This window comes from Oryctolagus cuniculus, chromosome 1 (genome assembly GCF_964237555.1).
Source record: "Oryctolagus cuniculus chromosome 1, mOryCun1.1, whole genome shotgun sequence".
Taxonomy (NCBI): Eukaryota; Metazoa; Chordata; class Mammalia; order Lagomorpha; family Leporidae; genus Oryctolagus; species Oryctolagus cuniculus.
The window spans coordinates 95,111,172-95,134,880 of record NC_091432.1 but is presented as its reverse complement, the minus strand read 5'-3'; the positions used below and the strand labels follow the sequence as shown (position 1 = coordinate 95,134,880).

The 23,709-nt window shown below is 36.8% G+C and overlaps 1 protein-coding gene across 5 annotated transcripts in view; it reads right to left on the bottom strand.

Annotated features, from left to right (window-relative positions):
- The window catches only part of DYNC2H1 (dynein cytoplasmic 2 heavy chain 1), a 367,303-nt gene that overhangs the window by 34,879 nt on the left and 308,715 nt on the right, over positions 1-23,709 (bottom strand). For all 5 annotated transcript variants that reach the window (XM_051820199.2, XM_002708539.5, XM_051820207.2 and 2 more), the window contains one exon: positions 18,854-18,943. In XM_051820199.2, coding sequence (XP_051676159.2) covers positions 18,854-18,943 — 90 coding nt within the window. Of the gene's footprint in view, positions 1-18,853; positions 18,944-23,709 lie in introns of those variants that run through there.

The window sequence follows — 23,709 nt, the reverse complement described above, 5'->3', positions numbered from 1 at the left end:
GTCATAGGAGAAAAACTGGCAACCACTCTTTTTACTATCTGAGACAAAACTATATGATATATAAGATACTTTATAACTGTCTTGTTATACAATAATAAACTGTTCAAACAAGGTGTAAAAACAGAAGTCTTTAAATGGTGAAAAAAAAGGGTAAAGAATCAAAGCCTTCGAACACAATGCTGCAAAGAAGGACATCAATACAGCAGATATTACGAACAATCACTGGTTACTTGGAGGGCAGAGTTTGCTAGATACTGCTGATTTTTCAGGAAAACAAACCTGTTGCAACAGTTTAGCATTCTCTGCAAGTTTTCTGCTATAAAAATACTCTTATTATGCCTCTCCAAGAAGCAACTAAAATTGGTATGCACATGATGAAACCTGAGATGTAGATGGAAACTCAAGAAATGTTTTGTTGTCTTGAAAGCCAGTTACATTGCTATTTGTCAAATTCCAAGAGCAATGATTTATCTTCTGTAAACAGTACAAGCAGCATGTTTTGTAAGATTGTTTCTATAAAATTGTAGTTTGGCATAGACCATACACTATTGTTTAGTATTCCAAAAGTGTGAGACAGTTGACTACAGGAGGGATTTATCACTTGATAGTACTGAGGAACTACTGTCTCTGTACAAAATTTGATTCCTAAAATTTTGAATTACTACTGCTATACTAATAGCCATATTTCACAGTTAAAATCTCAACTATAAACTCTAAGTTCATTATAGAATGGTGATGATGATCCAGTTTAGAGTCTGGAAGAAGCGTCAGAGGGAAGAAGGGAATATCATTATGTTCTTAGATTTGTATCTACAAATCATATTGAAACTATTATAATTAATGAAAATAGAAATGAAAAAAGTTGGCTATATATTAAGTAAGCTTCAGGATTCAGTCAAAATATATATTTGATGACATTCTAGTATTAATGCTTTTATTATCTACATCCTTCATTTTAAATTAATTTTAAATGTAGCAATTCCTCTTGGTAGGAATTTCCTGTTTGCTCACTACTATGTACATTCAGATATTATAAGACAATACATATTCACCAGATGAATTAACAAATTAATATATATGAATATCTGTATGTAAGAATGATTAAGACTTGTCTTTTGAGTATAATATATAAAAATAGGAATGTCAGAGGTTTTAGAGACACACAACATTTTTCAAATTTATGTAGGTTTTCCTATGAATAATTTTGTTAAATACTTACTATCTACTAAGGACTATGAAAGTTACCAAAACACAATAAGAAAATAAAGAATTTCATTTCTCAGGAATCACAATACTGTAAAACCTTTCAAAATAGGTAAGAAACTTCAGAAAATGAAAATAATGTAATTGTAGTAAGGCTACTTTTAATATCTGAGATATTAAGATGAAATAAAACAAGTATTCAAATGTTAGACTGTGGAATTAAAGTGTATATTAGAACTGTAATGTTTATTAGGTTGAGATAAACCAAAAGCTCAGAAATACTAAACCATGGATACTACAGAATATATCTCAGGAAGTGAAATAACAGTGATTGGGAAACTATAATAGATGTATTCATGGCCGGCGCCGCGGCTCAATAGGCTAATCCTAGGCCTAGCGGCGCCGGCACACCGGGTTCTAGTCCCGGTCGGGGCGCCGGATTCTGTCCCGGTTGACCCTCTTCCAGGCCAGCCCTCTGCTGTGGCCAGGGAGTGCAGTGGAGGATGGCCCAAGTGCTTGGGCCCTGCACCCCATGGGAGACCAGGAGAAGCACCTGGCTCCTGCCATCGGATCAGCGTGGTGTGCCGGCCGCAGCGCGCTGGCCACAGCGGCCATTGGAGGGTGAACCAACGGCAAAGGAAGACTTTTCTCTCTGTCTCTCTCTCTCACTGTCCACTCTGCCCGTCAAAAAAAAAATAATAAAAAAAATAAAAAAAAATATAATAGATGTATTCATGTCAATTTTATTGGGACTAATCCTATAATTGGTTTACTTAATTCACTTATTTAATAGGTATTTACTTAAAAAGTCTAATTGTGTGAGCTACTGTTCTACATACTTGGATGCAGCAGTGAAAATTTTTGCCCATTTCTCCCCATTATGCTTTCATTTTAGTGGCAGAGTATCTAGAAAATTTTCAACAGAGTTAAAATATATAGAACATTAGATGGAGATACAGACCTTGGAGAAAAACAAAGGAGAGAAAGAAGATAAGTATCAGGTTTCAATTTGAAACAGATGGACATGAAAGGTCTCACCGAGAAAGTGACATATGAGCAAAGACCTACAGGAGGAAACCTTACCTGCTGATATCCAAGAAAGCATTCAAAGAAGAAACTGTTAAAGGCAGAGGACTTGAAGGAGAGTGTGCCGGGTGTGTTCACTGACAGCAAGGACACCAGTATGGCTGGAGCAGAGCAAATGAGGAAACAAAGAGGACAGGAATTCAGAGAGGCAATGGGGGCTGATCTTAAAGGAGCTTGTGCATTATAAAGATGTTGGTACTCTGGATGGGATGATTAGTCACGGGAATAGTCCCAAGAGAGAAGAGACTGGCTTGTGATTCAATCAGAACATTTAAGACTGATGGGTTGAGAACCAACCAGAATGGGGACAGAGATGGAACCAGGGATAGTTAGGTGGCAGCTACCTTCCAGTTTATTTCACTCAAGGTAACAGAAGTGATGGTGCTGAGAGGTGACTCTGAATGTATGTGATTTTCTGTCAGACTGGATACAGAGGGTGAAGGGAAAGGAATCAAAAATTACTCCAAGAATTCAGAATCTAAAGGAAGGATGGACTTGTCATTTACTTTTTTTTACTTTTTTTTTTTTAAATAGGAATGACTGTGGATAGGGGATGTCTTTTGCAAATTTTGTAAATATATTTAGTTTGAGATGTTTCTTAAACATCCAAGTGGAAGTACTGAGTATGCTCTGGGATACTTTTGAAGAGTTACAGGAGATAACTAGGCTGGAGTTATAAACCTTGGAAGCAAGGTTTAGATGAAATCCAAAGACTGAGTTCACTAAGGGCAGAAGCATAGAGACATCAGGTGACTACACTCTACAGAATCCAACTTTAGAGGTGAAGGAGAAGAAAAGCCAACAAAATAGATCAGAAGACAACAGGCACACACTAACCTAGGAGCCAACTTACAAAATATTTCCATGAAGAGAGTGACCATCTTAAAAATACTGCTGGTAAGTCATAGATGGGCAAAACCCCTAGGATGCTATCACCAAAAAGATACTTTATTGTGCCTTCTCTTAAATTACAATACAGTTTTCATTAACTATTCTTGGGTTTGTGGCTTTATTTTTCCTATTTTTAAAATGGCCATAATAATACCCATGTGTTGGGTCCCATAAATGTCATTTGGTGGAGACATTTAAAATATTTCAATGTATGTTTGAAATGATACATTGGAATAAAAAGGTGACCTGAAGTTAATTTAAGCAGCCAGTACATTTCACACCTTGAGCAGTGAGAAGAGCTATTTAGATGAACCTAGGAGTGATGGCAGAGACTTCTAGATGTAGGAATCCAGTTTGACTCTTATGAGAACAGCCAGGACTAGTTAAAAGACAGTAAGAACTAAGAGCTCAAGGATTTTTTTCCCCAGTGAAGACTTAGCCTTCTAGAGGGCAATATAAAAAAATGCATTTAAAAAGCTAAAGCAGAAATCTGTGTGGCTAAGGTAAAGAGTGTCCAGGTGGACATGCTAGAAAATGTATGCCAGATTATTAATATAGAGCAAAAGACAGGAAGCATCAGCTAAGGATAAAAATCTCAGAAAATCCTAAGACTGAGGGAAGTGTACTTCGCAGCATTATGAGGTGGGAGTGATTTGAAGGAAGTCAATATAGCATTAACATCTGGAAGTAGAAGGTATACTTTGGTAGTCTAATGCATAGTATTCAATTTAGGCCTAATTGAAATTTAATGCAGGCCTCTATAGGAATATTAATTAGAGGATGGGGAAAGCAGCGCTGAGTGGTTGTAGGTTGTACTATTTCTGCTATTTGTTCAAATAACAATGTACTTCCTCTATTGCTATGACTGTTGCTTATAAAGTTGTCTTTCTTGATAAACTCTAAGGATAGTTCATATATCTTGGTGAATGGTACTTATTAGCCCTAGTGATTCTTGTTGTTAATATTATATTACATAGCGCTCCCCAGCCTTCAAAGTAACTCAAAGTTGATATAAACAAGACTGCCATAAGAAAGAAGGATGGCAGGATTTGGTAGTATATCATTGTAGCAGACACTGGCTTGATTTAGGTCAAAAAGTTGGATGAAGTTCAAGGTAAGTCAGTATAAATATGAAAACTAAAGACTTGAAATCTGAGCTTAAGTTCACCCTTTAAAAATGATGTTAAAGTGCAGGAATTTGGCCTAGTGGGTAAGATGCCAGCTGGGGCACCTGCTACCATGTTGAAGTTTGGCTTTTTTTTTATGATTCCAGTTTCCTGCTAATATTCACTCTGGGAGGCAGCAGGTGATGGCTCAAGTAGTTGAGTCCCTGCCACTCACACTGAAGACTTTGAGTTCCTTGATCCTATTTTCATGTTATAGGCATTTGGGAAGTGAACTAGTGGATATGAGTTCTGTCTGGCTCTCTCTACCTCTCAAGTGTTTTTTCACATAAGCACTGAACCTTGCCATTAAAACATGGCATGCCAAGATTGGTTAGCAAGGAAGTTTAATGGGGAAATATTCAAGAGTCCATTAAATGTGTCTAGACTAGCAGGTCTGTTTTTAGCAGACCAAAGTCTAACTGGGGATGGGCAATGAAGATCTGTCTATATAACTTGGCTTATAGACAGAAAGAACTCATGAGCTGGATTTGAACAAAACTTGCAACTGTAATATTAAAGTATTCACATACAAGAAACTGAGAATACTATGATGGAAAAGAAACAAGGGAAACACTGACAATGTAAAACTGGGTAGGGAAGATGCCATAATTCTGAATTATCATGACAGGAGAATTGGAATAGATTGCTCTAAGAGGTTTGGTGCAAGCCAAGGGAAAAACTGTGGAAATTAGGATCCAAAGAAACTTGCAGAAGACATTATTTCTGAAGAAAAGGCAGAAAAATTTGAAGCCAGGAAAATAATTATCAGTTCTCAATAGGAAATAAACTATCTAGTACACTTAATTGTTAATTCCTTTGTTCATTCATTCATTAAACAGTAAGCTAAGTATTGGAAATGCAGTAAAAAAATTTTTTTTAAAGTATGAAGAATCTTATAGGGACCACAAAGTCTGCAAGACTATTTAGCTGAGATTCCTTGAATATGTAGGGGTTCTCTGGCTCTCTAAATTACCTGAATTCAGGGAATAGTCTTAAAGCTTACGCCACCCAAGAGAGTAAAAGTCTCCTTATAGCCACCAAAATGATATTTCTAAAACATAATCTGACTTCCTTCCTTAAAATCCTGCAATTACCTTTTACCCTTTGGGCAAAAGCTAACTCCTTAATAAAGTATCATGCCATGGCTCTTCCTACCTTCCAGTATATCTCTGAATACCCCTCTATCTATACTTTTTCAGTTACTTGAAATCATAACACTTACTCTTGAATCTGTAATCCCTTCTGTCGTACATTCTTTCCTCTCTTTAGTTAATTTCTACTAAATTCTCAGCTTAAACATCATTTCCCTCACATTCTATACGTGAAGTACTTCTGTTTTGCTCCCATTGTACTGCATTCCATCCATCACTAACTGTTTTATTTACTGTTACATCTTTCCTGATAATGCAAAAGGATAGCTCCTAGAGCAAAAGATGTATTTCGTTTACATTCAGCAATCTCACAGTTTTTGGCACCAGAAACACATGTTAATCATATTTATAGAATTTTAATTGCTAAAATAAATGAGTACAAAAAATATAAGATATGAGACAGAAACATAATCACCATGTATCCAATACTTCACAAGATCCTAGTATTAAGTAATTAGTGGTTTACAATATTTTTGACTGAATAAATAAACAAATGAATAAATGAAGGCCACCCTTGACCCTGCCTAGTCAACCTTGTATATTTATATAAAACACCTGTAATGAATTGGCACTCTTTCATCATAGCCTTGTGTCCCAAAATACAAATTGCAGGGATCTAAAATTACTGCTGGATCTGGATTTAGGCTACTATGTACTTGTTTGGCTACAGTCTGATGATTATCCTTTTCATAACAAATCAAAGTTGACATTTCCCACAGACACTTGAAAACAGTACTTCCAATTCTGCCTGCCTACCAGGTTACCATCCCTTTTTTCTTAAGGTAGGTAGCTACATTGTATCTTTAACCATTACAAGTGGCTCTGGAAATGTTATCTGTGAAATAACAGAAGGCATAACTGAAAACAAGGGCCCTACCAGGCCCTTGAAGGGATGCAAACCTAAGCATTTAAGGTTCCTCAAGGAAGTACCCATCTTTGTAAATTTATAGCACAAAACAAAACAAAAAAACAGCTCCTGCCAGTAATCCCCTAAGAAACTCTCAAGTGGTAGAAAAAAGAAATATGACCTATTCCATATTTGAAAGGATGGAAGGTAAACTGTAATCAAGTCAAAGTTATTTAGAAGGTTAGTAAGGTATTTAATTGTTACAATTATGGCTAAAAGGCTGTGAAGCTTTAAATAAATTACAGCAGAAAGGTGCTCAGATTAGATGCCCAGTATTCAATGTGCTAAGTATGAATAAGCATTTACCAAAATTGTAATAATTCATGTAAAGCTGATTTAAAGGATATTAAATTCAGTATCAATAATACACATATTTATCATTTTAACTACACAGCACAATTATTGTGTGTTTACACACAGTATAGTATTGGCTATCATTTGTAGCACATTTTAAAAAATTCCCTGCCTGAAATGTGCTGGAAAAACTGGATGTATATGTAGAAGAAAAAATTAGATGCAAGTCAAGATGGATCAAAGACTTTAATTTAAGACTAAGATTTTGACGTTGCCAGAAGAAAATGTAGAAGTAATACTCCAAAACATAGGTATAGGGAATGACTTCTTGGATAAGACCACCAGAGCACAGGCAACAAAATCAAAACTAAACAAATGAGATTACATCAAACTTAGAAGCTTCTGAACAGTAAAGGAAACAATCAACAGAGTGAAGAGGCACCCGACAAATTGGGATTGTGATGGAACCTAGCCAAATACAGGAAGAGAAGGGCCTTTTCTGGTATGAAATGCAACCCAATCTACCTGTTTATAACTGCTCCAATATCTGCCTGTGAGCACAGAGTGATGGTGCTAGCCACTGCTAGACAGCATACAGCTCAGTATGCATGGGGAAGAAATAGGTGTATTAAGGGAAACTAGTTAAACATTATCAGCAATTATGTACCCATGTGCAATCTTTTATCTGTAGCTGCCATGTAACAGAATATCCAAACAAATGTATGTATTTAGCTATATAAGGGAGACAAAGGAGGTAAAAATATATATGTAAGAAAATCCCTTTGTTCAGGGCTCAGTCCTTTTGGATATGAATCCAACTGAGCTTTCCACCAGAATAATAAAGATTTTCTCCTGTTAAAGCCTCGGCATCTATATTTCTGCTCAAACATCCTGCTACAGGATAAAATATTTGCAAGCTACCTGACAAAGAATTAATATCCAGAATATATCAGCAACTTAAACTTAACAACAAAAAACAACCAATCAAGAACTGGGCAAAGGACCTCAACAAACAGCTCTCAAAAGACGAAACACAAATGGCCAGCAAATACATGAAAAAATGCTCTACACCACTAGCCTCCACGGCAAAGCAATTCAAAACCACAATGCGATATCACCTCACCCCTATCAGAATGGTTATTACCCAAAAAACAGAGTGACAAATGCTGGCAAAGATATGTAGAAAGGGAAACACTTAGACACTGTTAGTGGGAATGTAAATTAGTGCAGCCTTTAATTTACTATGGACAACAGTATAGAGATTTCTTAAAACACTAGGAATAAACTTTCTGTATGATCCAGCAATCCCACTACTGGGTATAAACCCAAAAGATTTGAACACATTGTATCATAGAGATACTTGTACCACCATGTTTATAGCAGCACTATTCACAAGAGCCAAACTCTGAAATCAACAAAGGTGTCCATCATCAGATGAATGGATAAAGAAAATGTGTTTTGGATTAATACTCCTATGAACAAAATAAGAAGTTCTCCATTTACATCAAAATGGATACAACTGTAGGCCATGATGTTCAGTGAAATAAGCAGAACACAGAAAAATACCACATGCTCTCCCTTCTATGTGGTAACCAAAATTAAAAAAAGAAGAAATGCTTGTGTGTATCAGTATTCCTGCAAATACAGTTTATGTAAAACTTTTACAGTTTTGTCAAACCAGTGGATAAGAATGACATACTACTATAGCTTTAATGATCTGTTATTTCTTTAAAATTTACTGTACATGGGTTAAATGGTCATTTTTCCATTCAATTATTATTTATAGCCACTGACTATATTCCCACTAGAGTATTTTTGTTTTTTAATTGTAAAAACAAAAGCATTAAGCCATTTTACTGTAATATAGATTTAAAATACATATAAAATGTTATCTCAAAAAGTAAAAAAAAGATAAAGGGAGAAGGAGGGGTGGAGGAAGGGACTATCATATACAGAACTGTATCTATAAGCTATATTGAATTTGTAAAGACTAATTAACATTTTTTAAAAATTTAAAAAAGATGCATTCCTGTTAAATTTATAGTCAGTATTTTAAAGCAAACTACAACTGAAATGTAATAAAAGAATTCATTATCAAAACCATGAATAAAATAAATAAGTAAAAAAAAGATCCTTGCCTTCATGTAAAACAAACAAAACTGAAAAACAAATCAAGTGGAGGATTATCCTAGTCATGTAATTAACACACACAAAGGACCAGTGTATTGCTGCCCGTTTATAAGATCACTGATGGACTTGTCCTTCTTTCATGCGTCTTCATCCTTCCTTCCCTCATTTTTTCAGCATGTATTGACTGATTATGTGCAGGCTTATCCACAGCAGATAGGTAGATGAGTAACTCAGAATTCTTGCCTACTTCTCTATCTGCTCATTTTCACCTCATTGTGAGTTTTAGTACTTTTATCTCCAATAATTCTGTAACCCTGAAGACTGGTAATAATAGAAGCCAAACCAACATCCACCTAGGTCCTGATGTCTTCAAAGAAGTCCCGTTTGTAGGTTGGCACACAGGATAACCAAAGATGAAAGGACAGAAGAACAAGGACAGATCCCCTGGGGGAAGTCTCTAAAGAGAGTAGATGGGATCAAGTACACAGGACTGGGGATGGTGAAGGTCGACTGCTTTTATATTAGAACAAAGATAATGAGAGTGGTTTCAGACAAATTTGGAGATGGAATAGAAGGGCAGGGATTTTCAAGTGCTCATATTTCACAGCTGGAATTTTCTCTGTGAAGTATAAAGGTGTTCTGCCAAGGGAAAAGGAAGTCAGTGACAGAATGGATCTTTCAGGAAAATAGTGAAGGTTGGAAACAACACTGCAGAATAAAGGAACAGTGCCCAGGTCTCATCCAAATAGTAGAAATTTTATATCTGAAGTGTTACTACCAGAGCCCAGCAGCCTGTGTATAGACTGAGACTAATCCAAGTTCAAAGGTTTTTCAGATAGGATGAAGTATACAGAAAAGTGAGTTGGGATACTGAAGATGCTGGCAAAAGAATGGTTAATTTATATGCAATGGATTCTAGTGTGAATTAGCCAGGATGAGGAGAGTGTCAGAAGGATGGAACACCCAGAAAAACAAGACCTGAGGTCTAAAAGAATAGATGAGAGTGAAATGTGGGTGGTCTTAAAAAAAATAGAGATGGGAGCCGGCACTGTGGTGCAGTGGGTTAAAGCTCTGGCCTGGAGCACCGGCATCCCATATGGGCACTGGTTCGAGTCCTGGCTGCTCCTCTTCTGATCCAGCTCTCTGCTATGACCTGGGATAGTAGTAGAATGGCCCAAGTCTTTGGGCCCCTGCACCCGCGTGGGAGACTGGAAGCTCCTGGCTCCTGGCTTTGGATTGGCTCAGCTCTGGCCATTGCAGCCATCTAGGAAATGAACCAGTGGATGGAAGACCTCTCTGTCTCTACCTCTCTCTGTAACTCTTTCAAATAAGTCAATAAATCTTAAGAAAAAAGAGAAAGTAGAGACAGGCATCTTGGCACAGTGATTAAGGTACCATTTGGAACACCGAAAATCCCAAGGACCTTGGTTGAAGTCTTGGCTACATTCTCCATTCTACCTTTGGGATAATGTGCACCCAGGGAGGCAGCAGTGATAGCTTAACTAATTTGGTTGCTACCACCACCCAACCAGATTGAGTTCCTGTTTCCTGGCTTCAGTCTGGTCCAGTCCTGAATGTTATAGGCATATAGGAAGTGAATCAGTGGATAGATCGCTATCTACCTATCCACCTATCTAACACTCTGCTTTTCAGACAAATAAGTATTTTTTAATGCACACTTAATGGATTCAAAGACACAGCAATAATGAGTGATGGCAAAATTAAAGATATGGATATTTATGATTTACTTTTAAAAATGTGGTAGAATGTGCAGGGAGGGGGCCAAGATGGCATACAGCAGCAGGACAATCCAAGTGTAATTGGGAAAAATGGATAGTTAGTGAGCAGAGGAGATACAAGCGGTGGTGAAATCTCAAGAAGTTCACAAGAGTGGCCCAGGAGTCTACCAGAGACTGCTTAGGCCCACAATGAGGGAACAAAGAGGAGAGAGAAGTGGAGAAAGTGCAGCAAAGGAGTGGAGGAGGGGTTAGAGGAGATGGGTGCCATCCCCACCCCCCTCCAGGTGAACAAAGTGAAAGGTTGCAAGTTCATGGAGCTGCAGATAGTGGTAGGCAGGGAAGCTGGGAGAACTGTGTTTGAAGCTCCAAGCAAGAAGGAGAAATTGTAGGGGAACTTTGGAGAGGATGGGCATACCATAGTCCATCTGCTATCTCCTGCCTCCCAACAACTGGATGTTCAGCTAGGGGAGAAGCCATACTGATTGTTTACGAGTGAAAGCAGGGGACTGCCGCATTTGCTGCACACATACTCATAATTGCGGGGGCCACCTCACAACACACCCCACTCAGGAACAAGAATCACAATCAGAGTGATTTCCTCCCTACTATGCAAGCTGTACAACAAGGAGTGCTAAAAAGCAAAAACCCAAGCTCGTGTCACACACAAGTGAGAAGCAAGCCTGGCCCCAATAGGCAGGGCTTAGTGTACCAAAGCCCTGGTACCCACCTCCATCATGATCTAGAAGTAAACAGAGCTCCAGGAGGCGCTGCTGCATGGATCCACTTGCAATGCACAGACACATAGCAGCTCATAGCAGAGGGAAATCAATTTAAAAATAAAATCAACCAGAAACCAACAAAAAATGCCAAAGAACAAAGGAAAAACTCTGAGTAAGAATAAGGAAGACTATGAACTCACCAAAGGAGCAATACAAATCTTCAATAATGGAAGCTGAAGAAGAGATTAAGGATATGCCAAAAATGACAATCAGACAACTAATAGATTACTTGGAAGCAAATACACAATCTAAGTGAAAGCACTGCCAAGCAATTGAGATTTTAAAGAGAAGCCGGAATGAAATATTAGAAATGAAGAATTCAATAGACCACATAAAAAACGCAGTGGAAAGTCTTAGCAATAGAATAGATGAGACAGAAAAAAGACTATCAGAACTAGAAGACAAGCTTCCAGAAATAATACAGTCAGACCAAGTACAAGAAGAAGAAATTAGGAAATTAAAAATCATGGTTGGAGATTGATAAGATCCTATCAAATAACCCAACATATGGACCCTAGGAATTCTGAGAGGTATGGAAAGAGATAAGATTAGAAGGCATTCTTAATGAAATTAGAGAACTTCCACAATCTAGAAAAATAAAGAGATCCAAGTAATAGAAATACACAGAACTCCCAATAGACATGACCAGAAAAGAACTTCACCAAGACACATTGTGGCAAAACCCACATCAGTGAGACACAGATCTTAAAATGTACATGAGAGAAATGACAAATCACATTCTAGGAAACCCTATTAGACTCAACCTGGACTTCTCATTTCAACCCTACAAGGCAAGGAGGCAATCGCCAGATATATTCCAAGTCCAAAGAGAAAAAAAATGTTTCCAGGATACTATATGCTGCAAAACTCTCATTTATGAATGAAGGAGAAATAAGGATATTCCACAAGAAGAAATTGAAAGGATTTGTAACTACTTGCCCAGCCCTACAGAAGATGCTCAAGGATGTGCTACGCACAGAAACAGGAACATCACTACAAAGGATGATGAATGCAGCAGAAGTACAAATGAAATCCAAAATACATAACAGGACTATTTAAGGAAATATGGAAGGGCAAAGACAGTATTTAACAACAGTCACACTGAATGTAAATGGTCTCAACTCCCAAGTTAAAAGACACAGACTGGATGAATGGATTAAAAAAGAAAACCTATCTATTTGCTGCCTACAAGAAACACATCTTACCAACAAAAACACATGCAGACTAAAAGGGAAAGGATGGAAAAAGATAATCCATGAAACCAGAACCAAAAAAGACCTGGTGTGGCCATCCTAATTTCACAATAGACTTTAACATAAAACTATTAAAAGAGACAAAGAATGATGCCATATCCTGATTAAAGGATCAAATCAACAGAAAGATGTGACTATTATAAATGTATATGCACCTAATTACAGGGAATATGGCTATTTAAAAGAATTGCTAAGGGATTTAAGGTGAATATAGACTCAAATACAATAGTAACAGGGGGCATCAATACCTCACTCTCAGCAATGGACAGATCAACCAGACAGAAAATCAACAAGGAAACAACAGAGTTAAATAAAACCATACACTAAATGGACCTAGCAGATATCTACAGAACCTTCTACCCTACAGCCACAGAGAACACATTTTTTTTTCTTTCAGTGCATGGGACTTTCTCTAGGATTGATCATATACTAGGCCATAAAGTGAGTCTCAGCAAATTAAAAAAAAAAAAATTGATCATACCATGCATATTCTAGACCACAATGCAATGAAGCTGGAAATCAACAAATCAAGAATCTCTACTTCATCTGCAAACACAGGCAGAATGAGGAACATGTTTCTGAATTAACAGTGGGTCATAGAAAATCAAAATCAAAATCAAAAATTTCTGGAAACAAATGAAGACAATACAACATACCAAAATTTGTGAGATACAGCTAAAGCAGTGGTAAGAGGAAAGTTTATAGAAATTTGTGCCTAAATCAAGAAACCGAAAAGGCACCAAATAAATGAACTATATATGCATCTCAAGGATCTAGAAAAACAGCAAACCAAACTCAAAATTAGTAGAAGAAACAAAATAATTAAAATAAGAGAACAAAAGTGAAACATAAAAATACCAAAGATCAAAATGAAGAGATTTTTTTGAAAAAATAAACAAAACTGAAATACCACTGAACCAACTAACAAAAAAAAAAAAAAAAGGAGAAAGAAGACCCAGATCAATGAAATTAGATATGAAAAAGGCAATGTAACAAGATAACACAGAAATAAAAAGAATCATCAGAAACCACTACAAAGAGTTGTATGCCAACAAACTGGGAAACCTAGAAAATGGATAGATTCCTAGACACATACAACCTACCTAAATTGAGCCATGAAGACACAGAAAACCTAAACAGACCCATAACCAAGAAAGAAATTAAATCAGTAATAAAGACCCTCCCAACAAAGAAAAGCCCAGGACCAGATGGCTTCACTGTTGAATTCTACCAGACATTTAAAGAAGAACTAACTTCAATTTTTTTCAAGTTACTAAGCTGATCTTCTGTATATTAAGATAATCGAAAATGAATCTTGATGTGAATGGAAGGGGAGAGGGAGTGGGAAAGGGGAGGGTTGCAGGTGGGAGGGACGGAATGGGGGGGAAGCCATTGTAATCCATAAGTCGTACTTTGGAAATTTATATTCATTAAATAAAAGCTAAAAAAAAAAAAAATCTGAAAGGGCGGGAATCGTCCCAAACTCCTTCTATGAAGTCAGCATCACCTTAATCACTAACCCTTAAGAAAGATACAGAGAAAGAGAACTAAATTTCCCTGATAAACAGATGCAAAAATCCTCAACAAAATTCTAGCCAATTAAATCCAAAAAATAGAAAGATCATTCACTTGGACGAAGTGAGATTTATCCATGGTTTGCAAGGATAGTTCAAAATTCACAAATCAATGTGACACATTATATTAACGAACTGAAGAACAAAAATCATATGATTATCTCAATAGATGCAGAGAAAACATTTGACAAAATACAATATCTTTCATGATGAAACCTCTAAGCAAGCTGTGTTTAAAAGGAACATTCCTCAACACAATCAAGGCAATTTATGACAAACCCACAGCCAGGATTTTGTTTAATAGGAAAAGATGTAAGCATTCCCACTGAGATCTGATGCCAGAACAGGGATGCCCACTCTCACGATTGCTATTCAATTTAGTCCTGAAAGTTTTAGCCAGAGCCATTAAGCAAGAAAAAGAAATCTGAGAGATACAAAATGGGAAGGAGGAAGTCAACTATTACTATTTGAACATGACATGATTCTATATAGAGAGAATCCACCACTAAGAGACTATTGAGTTTGGTAAAGTGGCAGGATATAAAACTGACACACAAAAATCAATAGCCTTTGTATACACAGAAAATTCCATGGCTAATAAAGCACTTTTAAGATCAATCCAATTCACAATGGCTACAAAAACAATCAAACACCTTGGAATAAATTTAACCAAGGACGTTAAAGATCACTATGATGAGAATTACAAGACATAAAGAAAGAATTAGAAGAATATAACAAAGAATGGAAAAATCTCCCATGTTCATGTATTGGAAGAATCAAGATCATCCAAATGTCCATTTTTCTGAAAGCTATTTACAGATTCAATGTGATACTAAACAAAATACCAGAGACATTCTTCTCAGATCTAGAAAAAATGATGCTGAAATTCATATGGAGGCACAGGAGGCCTTGAATAGCTAAAGCAATCTTATACAACAAAAACAAAGCCAGAGGCATCGCAATACCAGATTTCAGGACCTACTACAGGGCAGTTATAATCAAAACAGCATGGTACTGGTATAGAAACAGATGGATAGACCAATGGAACAGAATAGGGACACCAGAAATCAATCCAAAATACAACCAACTTATATTTGCCCAAGGAGCTAAAACCAATCCCTGGAGCAATGACAGTCTCTTCAACTAATGGTGCTGGGAAAACTAGATTTCCACATGCAGAAGTATGAAGCAAGACCACTACCTTACACCTTACATAAAAATCTACTCAACATGGATTAAAGACCTAAATCTACTACCCAACACCATCAAATTATTAGAGATCATTGGGGAAACCCTGCAAGACATTGGCAGAGGCAAAGAACTCCTGGAAAAGACCCAAGAGGCACAGGCAGTCAGAGCCTAAATTAACAAATGGGATTACTTCAAACTGGGAAGCTTCTGTACAGCCAAGGAAACAGTCAGGAAAGTTAAAATGCAACCCATAAAATGGGAGAAATTATTTGCAAACTACACAATAGAGGATTAATAACCAGAATCTACAAAGAGATCAAGAAACTCCACAGTAACAAAACAAACAAGCCAGTTAAGAGAAGGGCAAAGGACTTTAACAGGCATTTTTCTTTTTTTCCCCATGGACTATTACATTTATTTATTTTTTAAATTTTTATTTAGTAAATATAAATTTCCAAAGTACAGCTTATGGATTACAATGGCTTCCCCCCCCCATAATGTCCCTCCCACTTGCACCCCTCCCATCTCCCGCTCCCTCTCCCATTCCATTCACATCAAGATTCATTTTCAATTATCTCTATACACAGAAGATCAATTTAGTATGTATTAAGTAAAAATTCCATCAGTTTTCACCCACACAGAACATAAAGTGTAAAATACTGTTTCATTACTAGTTATAGCATTACTTCACATTGGACAACACATTAAGGACAGAGATCCTACATGAGGAGTAAGTACACAGTGACTCCTGTTGTAGACTAAACAATTTGACACTCTTGTTTATGGCCTCAGTAATTACCCTAGGCTCTTGTCATGAGCTGCCAAGGCTATGGAAGCTCCCTGAGTTCACCGACTCTGATAATATTTAGACAAGGCCATGGTCAAAGTGGAAGTTCTCTCCTCCCTTCAGAGAAAGGCCTTCTTTGATGGCCCATTCTTTCTACTGGGATCTCACTCACAGAGATCTTTCATTTAGGTGTGTGTGTGTTTGTTTGTTTGTTTGTTTTTTGCCAGAATGTCTTGGCTTTCCGTGCCTAAAATACTCTCATGGGCTCTTCAGCCAGATCTGAATGCCTTAAGGTCTGATTCTGAGGCCAGAGTGCTTTAACAGGCATTTTTCAAAAGAGGAAATCCAAATGGCCAACAGACACATGAAAAAATGTTCAGGATCACTAGCAATCAGGGAAATGCACATCAAAACCACAATGAGGTTTTACCTCACCCAAGTTAGAATGGCTCACATACAGAAATCTACCAACAACAGATGCTGATGAGTATGTGGGGAAAAAGGGACACTAACCCACTGTTGGTGGGAATGAAAAACAGGTAAAGCCACTATGGGAGACATATGTAGATACCTCAAAAATATGAATATAAACCTGCCATATACCCTAGCCATCCCACTCTTGTAATTTACTCAAGGGGAAAGAAATCAGCATGTGAAAGATCTATCTGCACTTCCTTGTTTATTACAGCTCAGTTCACAATAGCTAAGACCTGGAATCAACCTAAATGCCTACCAACTGAAGACTGGATAAAGAAATTATGGGATATTGATACTATGGAATACCACATAGCTGTAAAAATAAATGAAATCTGGTCATTTGCAACAAAATGGAGGATTCTGGAAAACATCATACTGAATGAAATAAGCTCCCAGTCCCAAAGGGATAAATACTATATGTTCTCCCTGATATGTGAGAACTAATAGTGCACCTAAAACAAAAGCTGTAGAAGTGAAATTGACACTTTGAAAAACAATGACTTCCACAGCCCTCATCTTGACTGTCGAGGAACAGTTTTTTCATTTTCTTCTTTTCTCTTTATCATACTATATGTTGAACTCTTAGCATAGAGTTAATCATATGTATATAAAGTCAATTGAAAATAGATCTCAGTAAAAAATAAGAGGTGGAATAAAAGAGGAAGGAACAAGTTTGTAAATTGAAAGCTGTATAGTTCTGTATACAGTCCTACGGTCTTACTCTTAAGGGTACAGTTTAAAAACTTGTCATGGTACTCAAAATTCCATTAAAATTTCTAGTAAAAATGACAATTTAATTGTTAAAGTGATTATATTAAGTGTTAAAGTGAAGATATAGATAGGATTAAATGTTAAAGAGATCATATAAATAGCATCAAGTGCCTGGTAATAATAATAATAGAATTAAAAAGGAGGGAATGTCCAACATGGAAAGCAGACTCATAGAATTACAACTGCTTTGAAGAACACTCTGACCTCAGAATCAGCCCTTAAGGCATTTGGATGTGGCTAAAAAGCCCATGAGAGCATTTCAGGCAAGGAAAGCCAAGACACTGTTGTATAAAATATCCTAATGAAGGATCTCTGTGAATAAGACCCCAGTGGAAAGAAGGGGCCATCAAAGAAGAATGTACTTTTCTCTGAAGGGAGAAGAGATTTTCCACCTTGCTTACGGCCTTGTCTAAATACTGATGGAGTTAGAGGTCACAAAAGGCTTCCATAGCTTTGTCAGCTTATGGCAAGAGCCTTGGGTGATCACTGACTTCATAAAAGAGTGTTAATTGTTAAATTAGGACCTCTGTCCTTAAGGAGTTGTAAGATGAGAATTAACTGCAAAACTTGTTCTCAAACAGTACTTTATACATTGTGTGTGTGTGTGTGTGTGTGTGGGCTCAAACAGTTGAAATCTTCACTTAGTACAGAGTTGGTCTTCTGTATAAAGTTAATTAAAAATGAATTGATGAATGGGATGGGAGAGAGTAGAAGGTGGGATGGGTATGGGGGTGGGAGGGTGTGTATATGGGGAAGAACCACTATATTCGTAAAGTTTACCTATGAAATTTGCATTCATTAAATAAAAGCTTTAAAAAATGTGGATAAAGACTGCTGTATCAAGAAGTAAACAAATCAAGTTATTCATAGGACAGAAGTTAATGTGGTAAAGAAGAGTGTTTTTGAAGCAGATACACCAAGTAAAGAAGAAGGTAGTAAGAGAGCAGAAAAACTACAAAGGAAAAAAGTACCAAAAGTACCTTACACGCACCAACCATCCTATACCATGTTATTCCTAAAAGTGCATTCTAGTTCCATCTATAAAGTTTTTAATTCTATTTGATTTCCCTGCAATTATCTGACTGGTTTACACTAAATTTACTAGATCACTTTGAAAAAAAAAAAAAAAAAAAAGCAGTTTCCAAAAGGGGGTACTTGCTAAACCAAACTACTCATTGTCATAAATTGGTTTCAGTTGCCACTTGTGTGATCTACCTATTAAAACTGCAGATTTTTCTCTAAATTCTTGAAAATGGTAAAAAGCCACAGTAAGTAGAAAGAACACACTTTTCCCCCCAAAGTTTAGTATATAAAAATCACAGATGGCACAATAGGGAATAATGATTATTTAAATATATAATATTATCATTCTTACTAGTCACTACTATATATGTTATTTCAATATGAACAACTATACAGTCACACAATACAATTACTAAATTATTTAGTCTTACCTGTATTGCAAGGGTACGAGCGACAAGCCCTCTAAGGTATTGTAAGGGATCCTCGGGGCCTTCCCACTTACTCTGCCATGTGAGGGGACACTGTAATAAAAAGGGTGAAGTTAAGTATATTGTATATCATATAAAAAAGACTTTATGTAACGTTAGTGTTTGGGAAAATTTTTTGCTGTAATAAAAAAATCAGTATTCTGAATTCATTTCATTAAGCTATGTTTGTTTTTATTTGATCTTATTAAAACTGGTAAACAGATAAAACAAATTATTCATCCTTAAAAGTAAAAATTCTTAACAAATGAACTTAAACTGGCTTTCTTAAAATACTATGTAGCACATAATGAAATCCAATTTTGTCAAATTCATTTTTTAAATGATAAAGATTTTACAGAAAAAATTTCTTGGTCTCCACAAAATTCCTTTAAATCCTAAATAGAGCAGTAGAATGGAAACTTTCTACTGGTAGATTGAGATATATGGTATAAAGAGAAGAAATGTAAATATTCTAAAAATAAATAAAACTAAGGAAACTATAATTTTTTTTTCTTTTCCTAACATCTGAATTTCTGTCAGCTAGCATTCTCCATTAATAACTTATATCTTTAATTCACAAGTAATATATAAATTCATGTTTATTATAATTGTTAGGAAAATGTCACAGTTTTATCTATGGTGCTATCTACACCAGGACACCATCCTAGGCTCTAGCCCCCACTGCCATTGCTGGAAGCCAGGTGGCCACATGGCCCAACCACTGGTGTCAGCTCCACCCTCATCCTAATGGGGTTCAGTGCTCCTGCTTCCCTGCCCGATCCCCGGTGAAGTTTTAAAAGACTCTGTTCCTGAACAAGTGGCACTCTCCCTCTCTGCTCTTCTCCTCTCTCGCTCTCCTCTCCTCTTCTTACTCTTTTTCCTTCTTCGCCCCTTCCCTCCAGTCTGTCGGGTTTCCCCCAATAAACTTCCCTTACTCCGATGTCTGGTGTGATTTGTGGCGTGCTTATATTGGTGCTGAAACCCGGGACCTTACAATAATATTATGCCTTATTTTATGAGGATTTATTTATTTTGTAAATAACATGAAAACTTAGTATCTTATTTATCTGAAGTTATAAGGAGAGAATATCAATTTCATCCTCTGAAACATTATTGGGTTACATAGTTGTGAAAAGAGTCTGGGCTAGAATATATCAATAATACATGGAAAACTGGAATTAGAATTGAATTTACAGTAGAAAAGAACTGTAGAAAGCATGTAATCCATTTACCTGAGAGGAGTAGTAAGATCTCAGAATTGTGATTTAACTCAAACAGGGCTGGTGATTTTAAAACATAACCCTCAAACCCTTTGATTCTTTACCTCTTCAAACCAGAGATCTGGGTTCCTTTCTTTGAATATGGGCCTGACTGATGACTTGGCAAGTGGCATACAGCGGAGGTGATAATGTGCCACTTTCCAGGAACAGTCTTTAATAAATTGGCTGGCTCTATGTCCTTTTTACACTCTCAATCTTAAAATCCAGGCACCATGCTCAGAAGTCCCACTGTCTTTGTCTCAGCTTTCAGCCAGCACCATTTGTCAGCCAAATGAGTGGGTGATACGGCAGAGACAAGCTTTCTCTACCAAGCCTTACCCAAATTTCAGATTCTAAGCTAAATTTAAATGACTGCTTCAAAATAATGATACTGTTTTTAAGCCAGTGAGTTTTGGTGAGGCTTGTTCTGTACCAAGATATAACTGAAAGAGATTTTGGTACCTAGATGTGAGGTGCTGACTTAACAAAAGCCAAAGCATATGGCATTGGACTGAAGCTGGAAGTATCTTTAGGAGAGTGTAAGTGAAAACTAACAGGACTCCTAAGATAATACTAGTGGAACCATGAGAGGCTTTCAGGACTTAAGAGGAGCTAAAAAAAAAAAAAAATCTCAGAAAAAAGTACTCTAAGGACTTTTAAGGGTATTCTTGTAGATACTTCTCTGTTAATCAACAGGGACTCAATGGAGTGAATCTCAGCTTCATAGCAAACAGCCTTAAGAAAATTGTTCTAGTATAAACTCTAACAACTTGGGATTAAATGGTAGGAAAAAGGGTAATGAACAGAAAACACTGGACACCAGGATTTCTATGGGCAGAACAAAAAAAGACTGAGAAAACCACTGAGCAGCGACTATGAGCTACATTTTATTGAAATGAATGGATAATTCAGAGGTCAGAATGAAGAACTCAGAGGTTTAAGACAACAATCACGGATAATCTTGGGAATAACACAGTACTACAACAAGCGGAAACAGGAGCTTGATTAGATTTCACTATTGCTGAGGATGTGGTAGTCCCCCTTCACTAACCACTCTCTGTTGAATAAAAATGTCTGTTGCTAAAACCCTATGCCTGTCTTAGCAGTTAATACTGCGTTTGTAGGGGAGAGATAATTTGTCTCTGCAGTACACTGGTCTTTAGATGGCAGTCATACTTGAGGACTTATTTTTGAAGAAATAAAACCAAGAAGTTGTATTAATACTTTCACCTTAATTTAGATAATCAAATCTTATCCTTTAAGCCTGAGCTGAATGCTATAATGGAATGAATATGGGGGGATTTGGAAGATGACTATATTTTACACTGGGACAAATGCAAGAAATTTGTACCCAAGGGACAGACAGTGGCAGTCTTAAAGACATGGCTCCCAAATTATTGACACTCCTCCTATTGACAGTTGGGATCTATGTTGCTGCCTCAAATACAGGCTCTGTGATAACACGTCCAACAGAGTAAGGAAGAAGCAGTGGTCTGTCAGTGTCCAGATCTAGGCCTTAACAAATGAGTCACTTTCATTTTCTGTTCCTTGGATGCACATTCTTGGAAAAGATAATGTATTGTGAGGAAGTCAGGCATCCCTTGGCTAGGCCTACTTAGATAGGCCACATGTAGAAAAATCAAGGCCTCTGTCCACCAGTCCTGGTGATCTTTCAAGTCAAGTCAGTGCCAACTTGCCAGCAATGTGACCATGTATCTTTTTTTTTTTAACTTTTATTTAATGAATATAAATTTCCAAAGTACAGCTTATGGATTACAATGGCTTACCCCCCATAACGTCCCTCCCACCTGCAACCCTCCCCTTTCCCACTCCCTCTCCCCTTCCATTCACATCAAGATTCATTTTCGATTCTCTTTATATACAGAAGATCAGTTTAGCATACATTAAGTAAAGATTTCAACAGTTTGCTCCCACGCAGAAACAAAGTGAAAAATACTGTTTGAGTACTAGTTATAGCGTTAAATCTCAATGTACAGTACACTAAGGACAAAGATCCTACATGAGGAGTAAGTGCACAGTGACTCCTGTTGTTGACTTAACAAATTGACACTCTTGTTTATGGCCTCAGTAATCACCCTAGGCTCTTGTCATGAGCTGCCAAGGCTATGGAAGCCCCCTGAGTTCACTGACTCTGATCATATTTAGACAAGGCCATGGTCAAAGTGGAAGTTCTCTCCTCCCTTCAGAGAAAGGTAGCTCCTTCTTTGATGACCCGTTCTTTCCACTGGGATCTCACTCGTGGAGATCTTTCTTGTAAGTAGAATTTGCAGCTCCAGGCTGAGCTGCCTCAACTGGTGGTACAGGGAACAGACACAAATCTTCCCCAATATATCCTGCCCATATTACATAATAATGAGTTAAATGACTGTTTTTGTTGTTAGCTATTAAGTTGTAAGATAGCTATGCAGCAACAGATAACTGTTACATTAGATTTTCACATTTCCATATTTCTTCTATTGGAGAAAAGATGCTCTTTTCCACAGTGCTTACTATATAAAATGAAAATTACTGTAGTAGGCAATACCCAAGATACTCCTAACAATACCTGTCAATTGGCATTAATGTTCTTCTGATTTTCCTTGCCTTGAATAGGAACTGTTTCTAGTGACTTGCTTCTAATGAAAGAATACAGTAAAGGTATTGTAATATCACTTCAGATATTAGGTCATAAACTTTGACTTCGGTCTCTCTTTCTCATTACTATACATCCTTTGCTCATTCTAAGAGAAAAAGCTGCCACACTGTAATTTGCTTTATGGGGAGGCCCATGTGGCAAAGAACTCTGAGGTAGGCCTACCCACAGCCACCCCTTGAATGATCTCAGAAGCTGAGATCACCACAGCCTTGGCAGACAACAAACTGTAGTATTCTGAGATACTCAGGGCCAGAAAATTCAGCTAAATGGCACTCATATTTCTGACTCACAGATACTAAGACATAATAATCTTTCCTATTTTATGCCACTAAGTTTTAGAGCAATTTAATATGCGGCAATATATAACTAAGGGTTACCAATATTATTGTCAAATCTAATACACTCATTCAATAAATGTTTAAGTCATTATTTTTCCATTCAGAAATTATTTACTGAATGGCTACAATGTACAGGCACTATAAAGTCCTTGCTTTCACAAAAGTTCTATTTTACTGAGAGATAAAGACTGTAAACTTATTAGAAAAAATTACACAGTGTTTAAGCACATTATAGAGAATTAAAACATGATAGTAATATGATGTGATAGAGACATGTTAGAAAAAACATGAGAAATAAAGATGAAAAAATATAGTCTTTATCCTACAGAATAGAAACCAATAAAGAAGACATAAAGCTGAAGCTCCATGTGGCACCTAAAGAATGGATTATATATCATGTATAAGGGGAAAATGATTTATTGAAGTTAGTTTTAACAAAGGATGAAGCTGTTAAATCATGCATTGAAAGTTGTTAGATTTTTATAAAAGTTAGAATTTTTAAAAAGGTAATATTTATTTTGTGCTTACTATGTTCTGCTAACTGTGAGAAGTTTTTGGTATGTACCA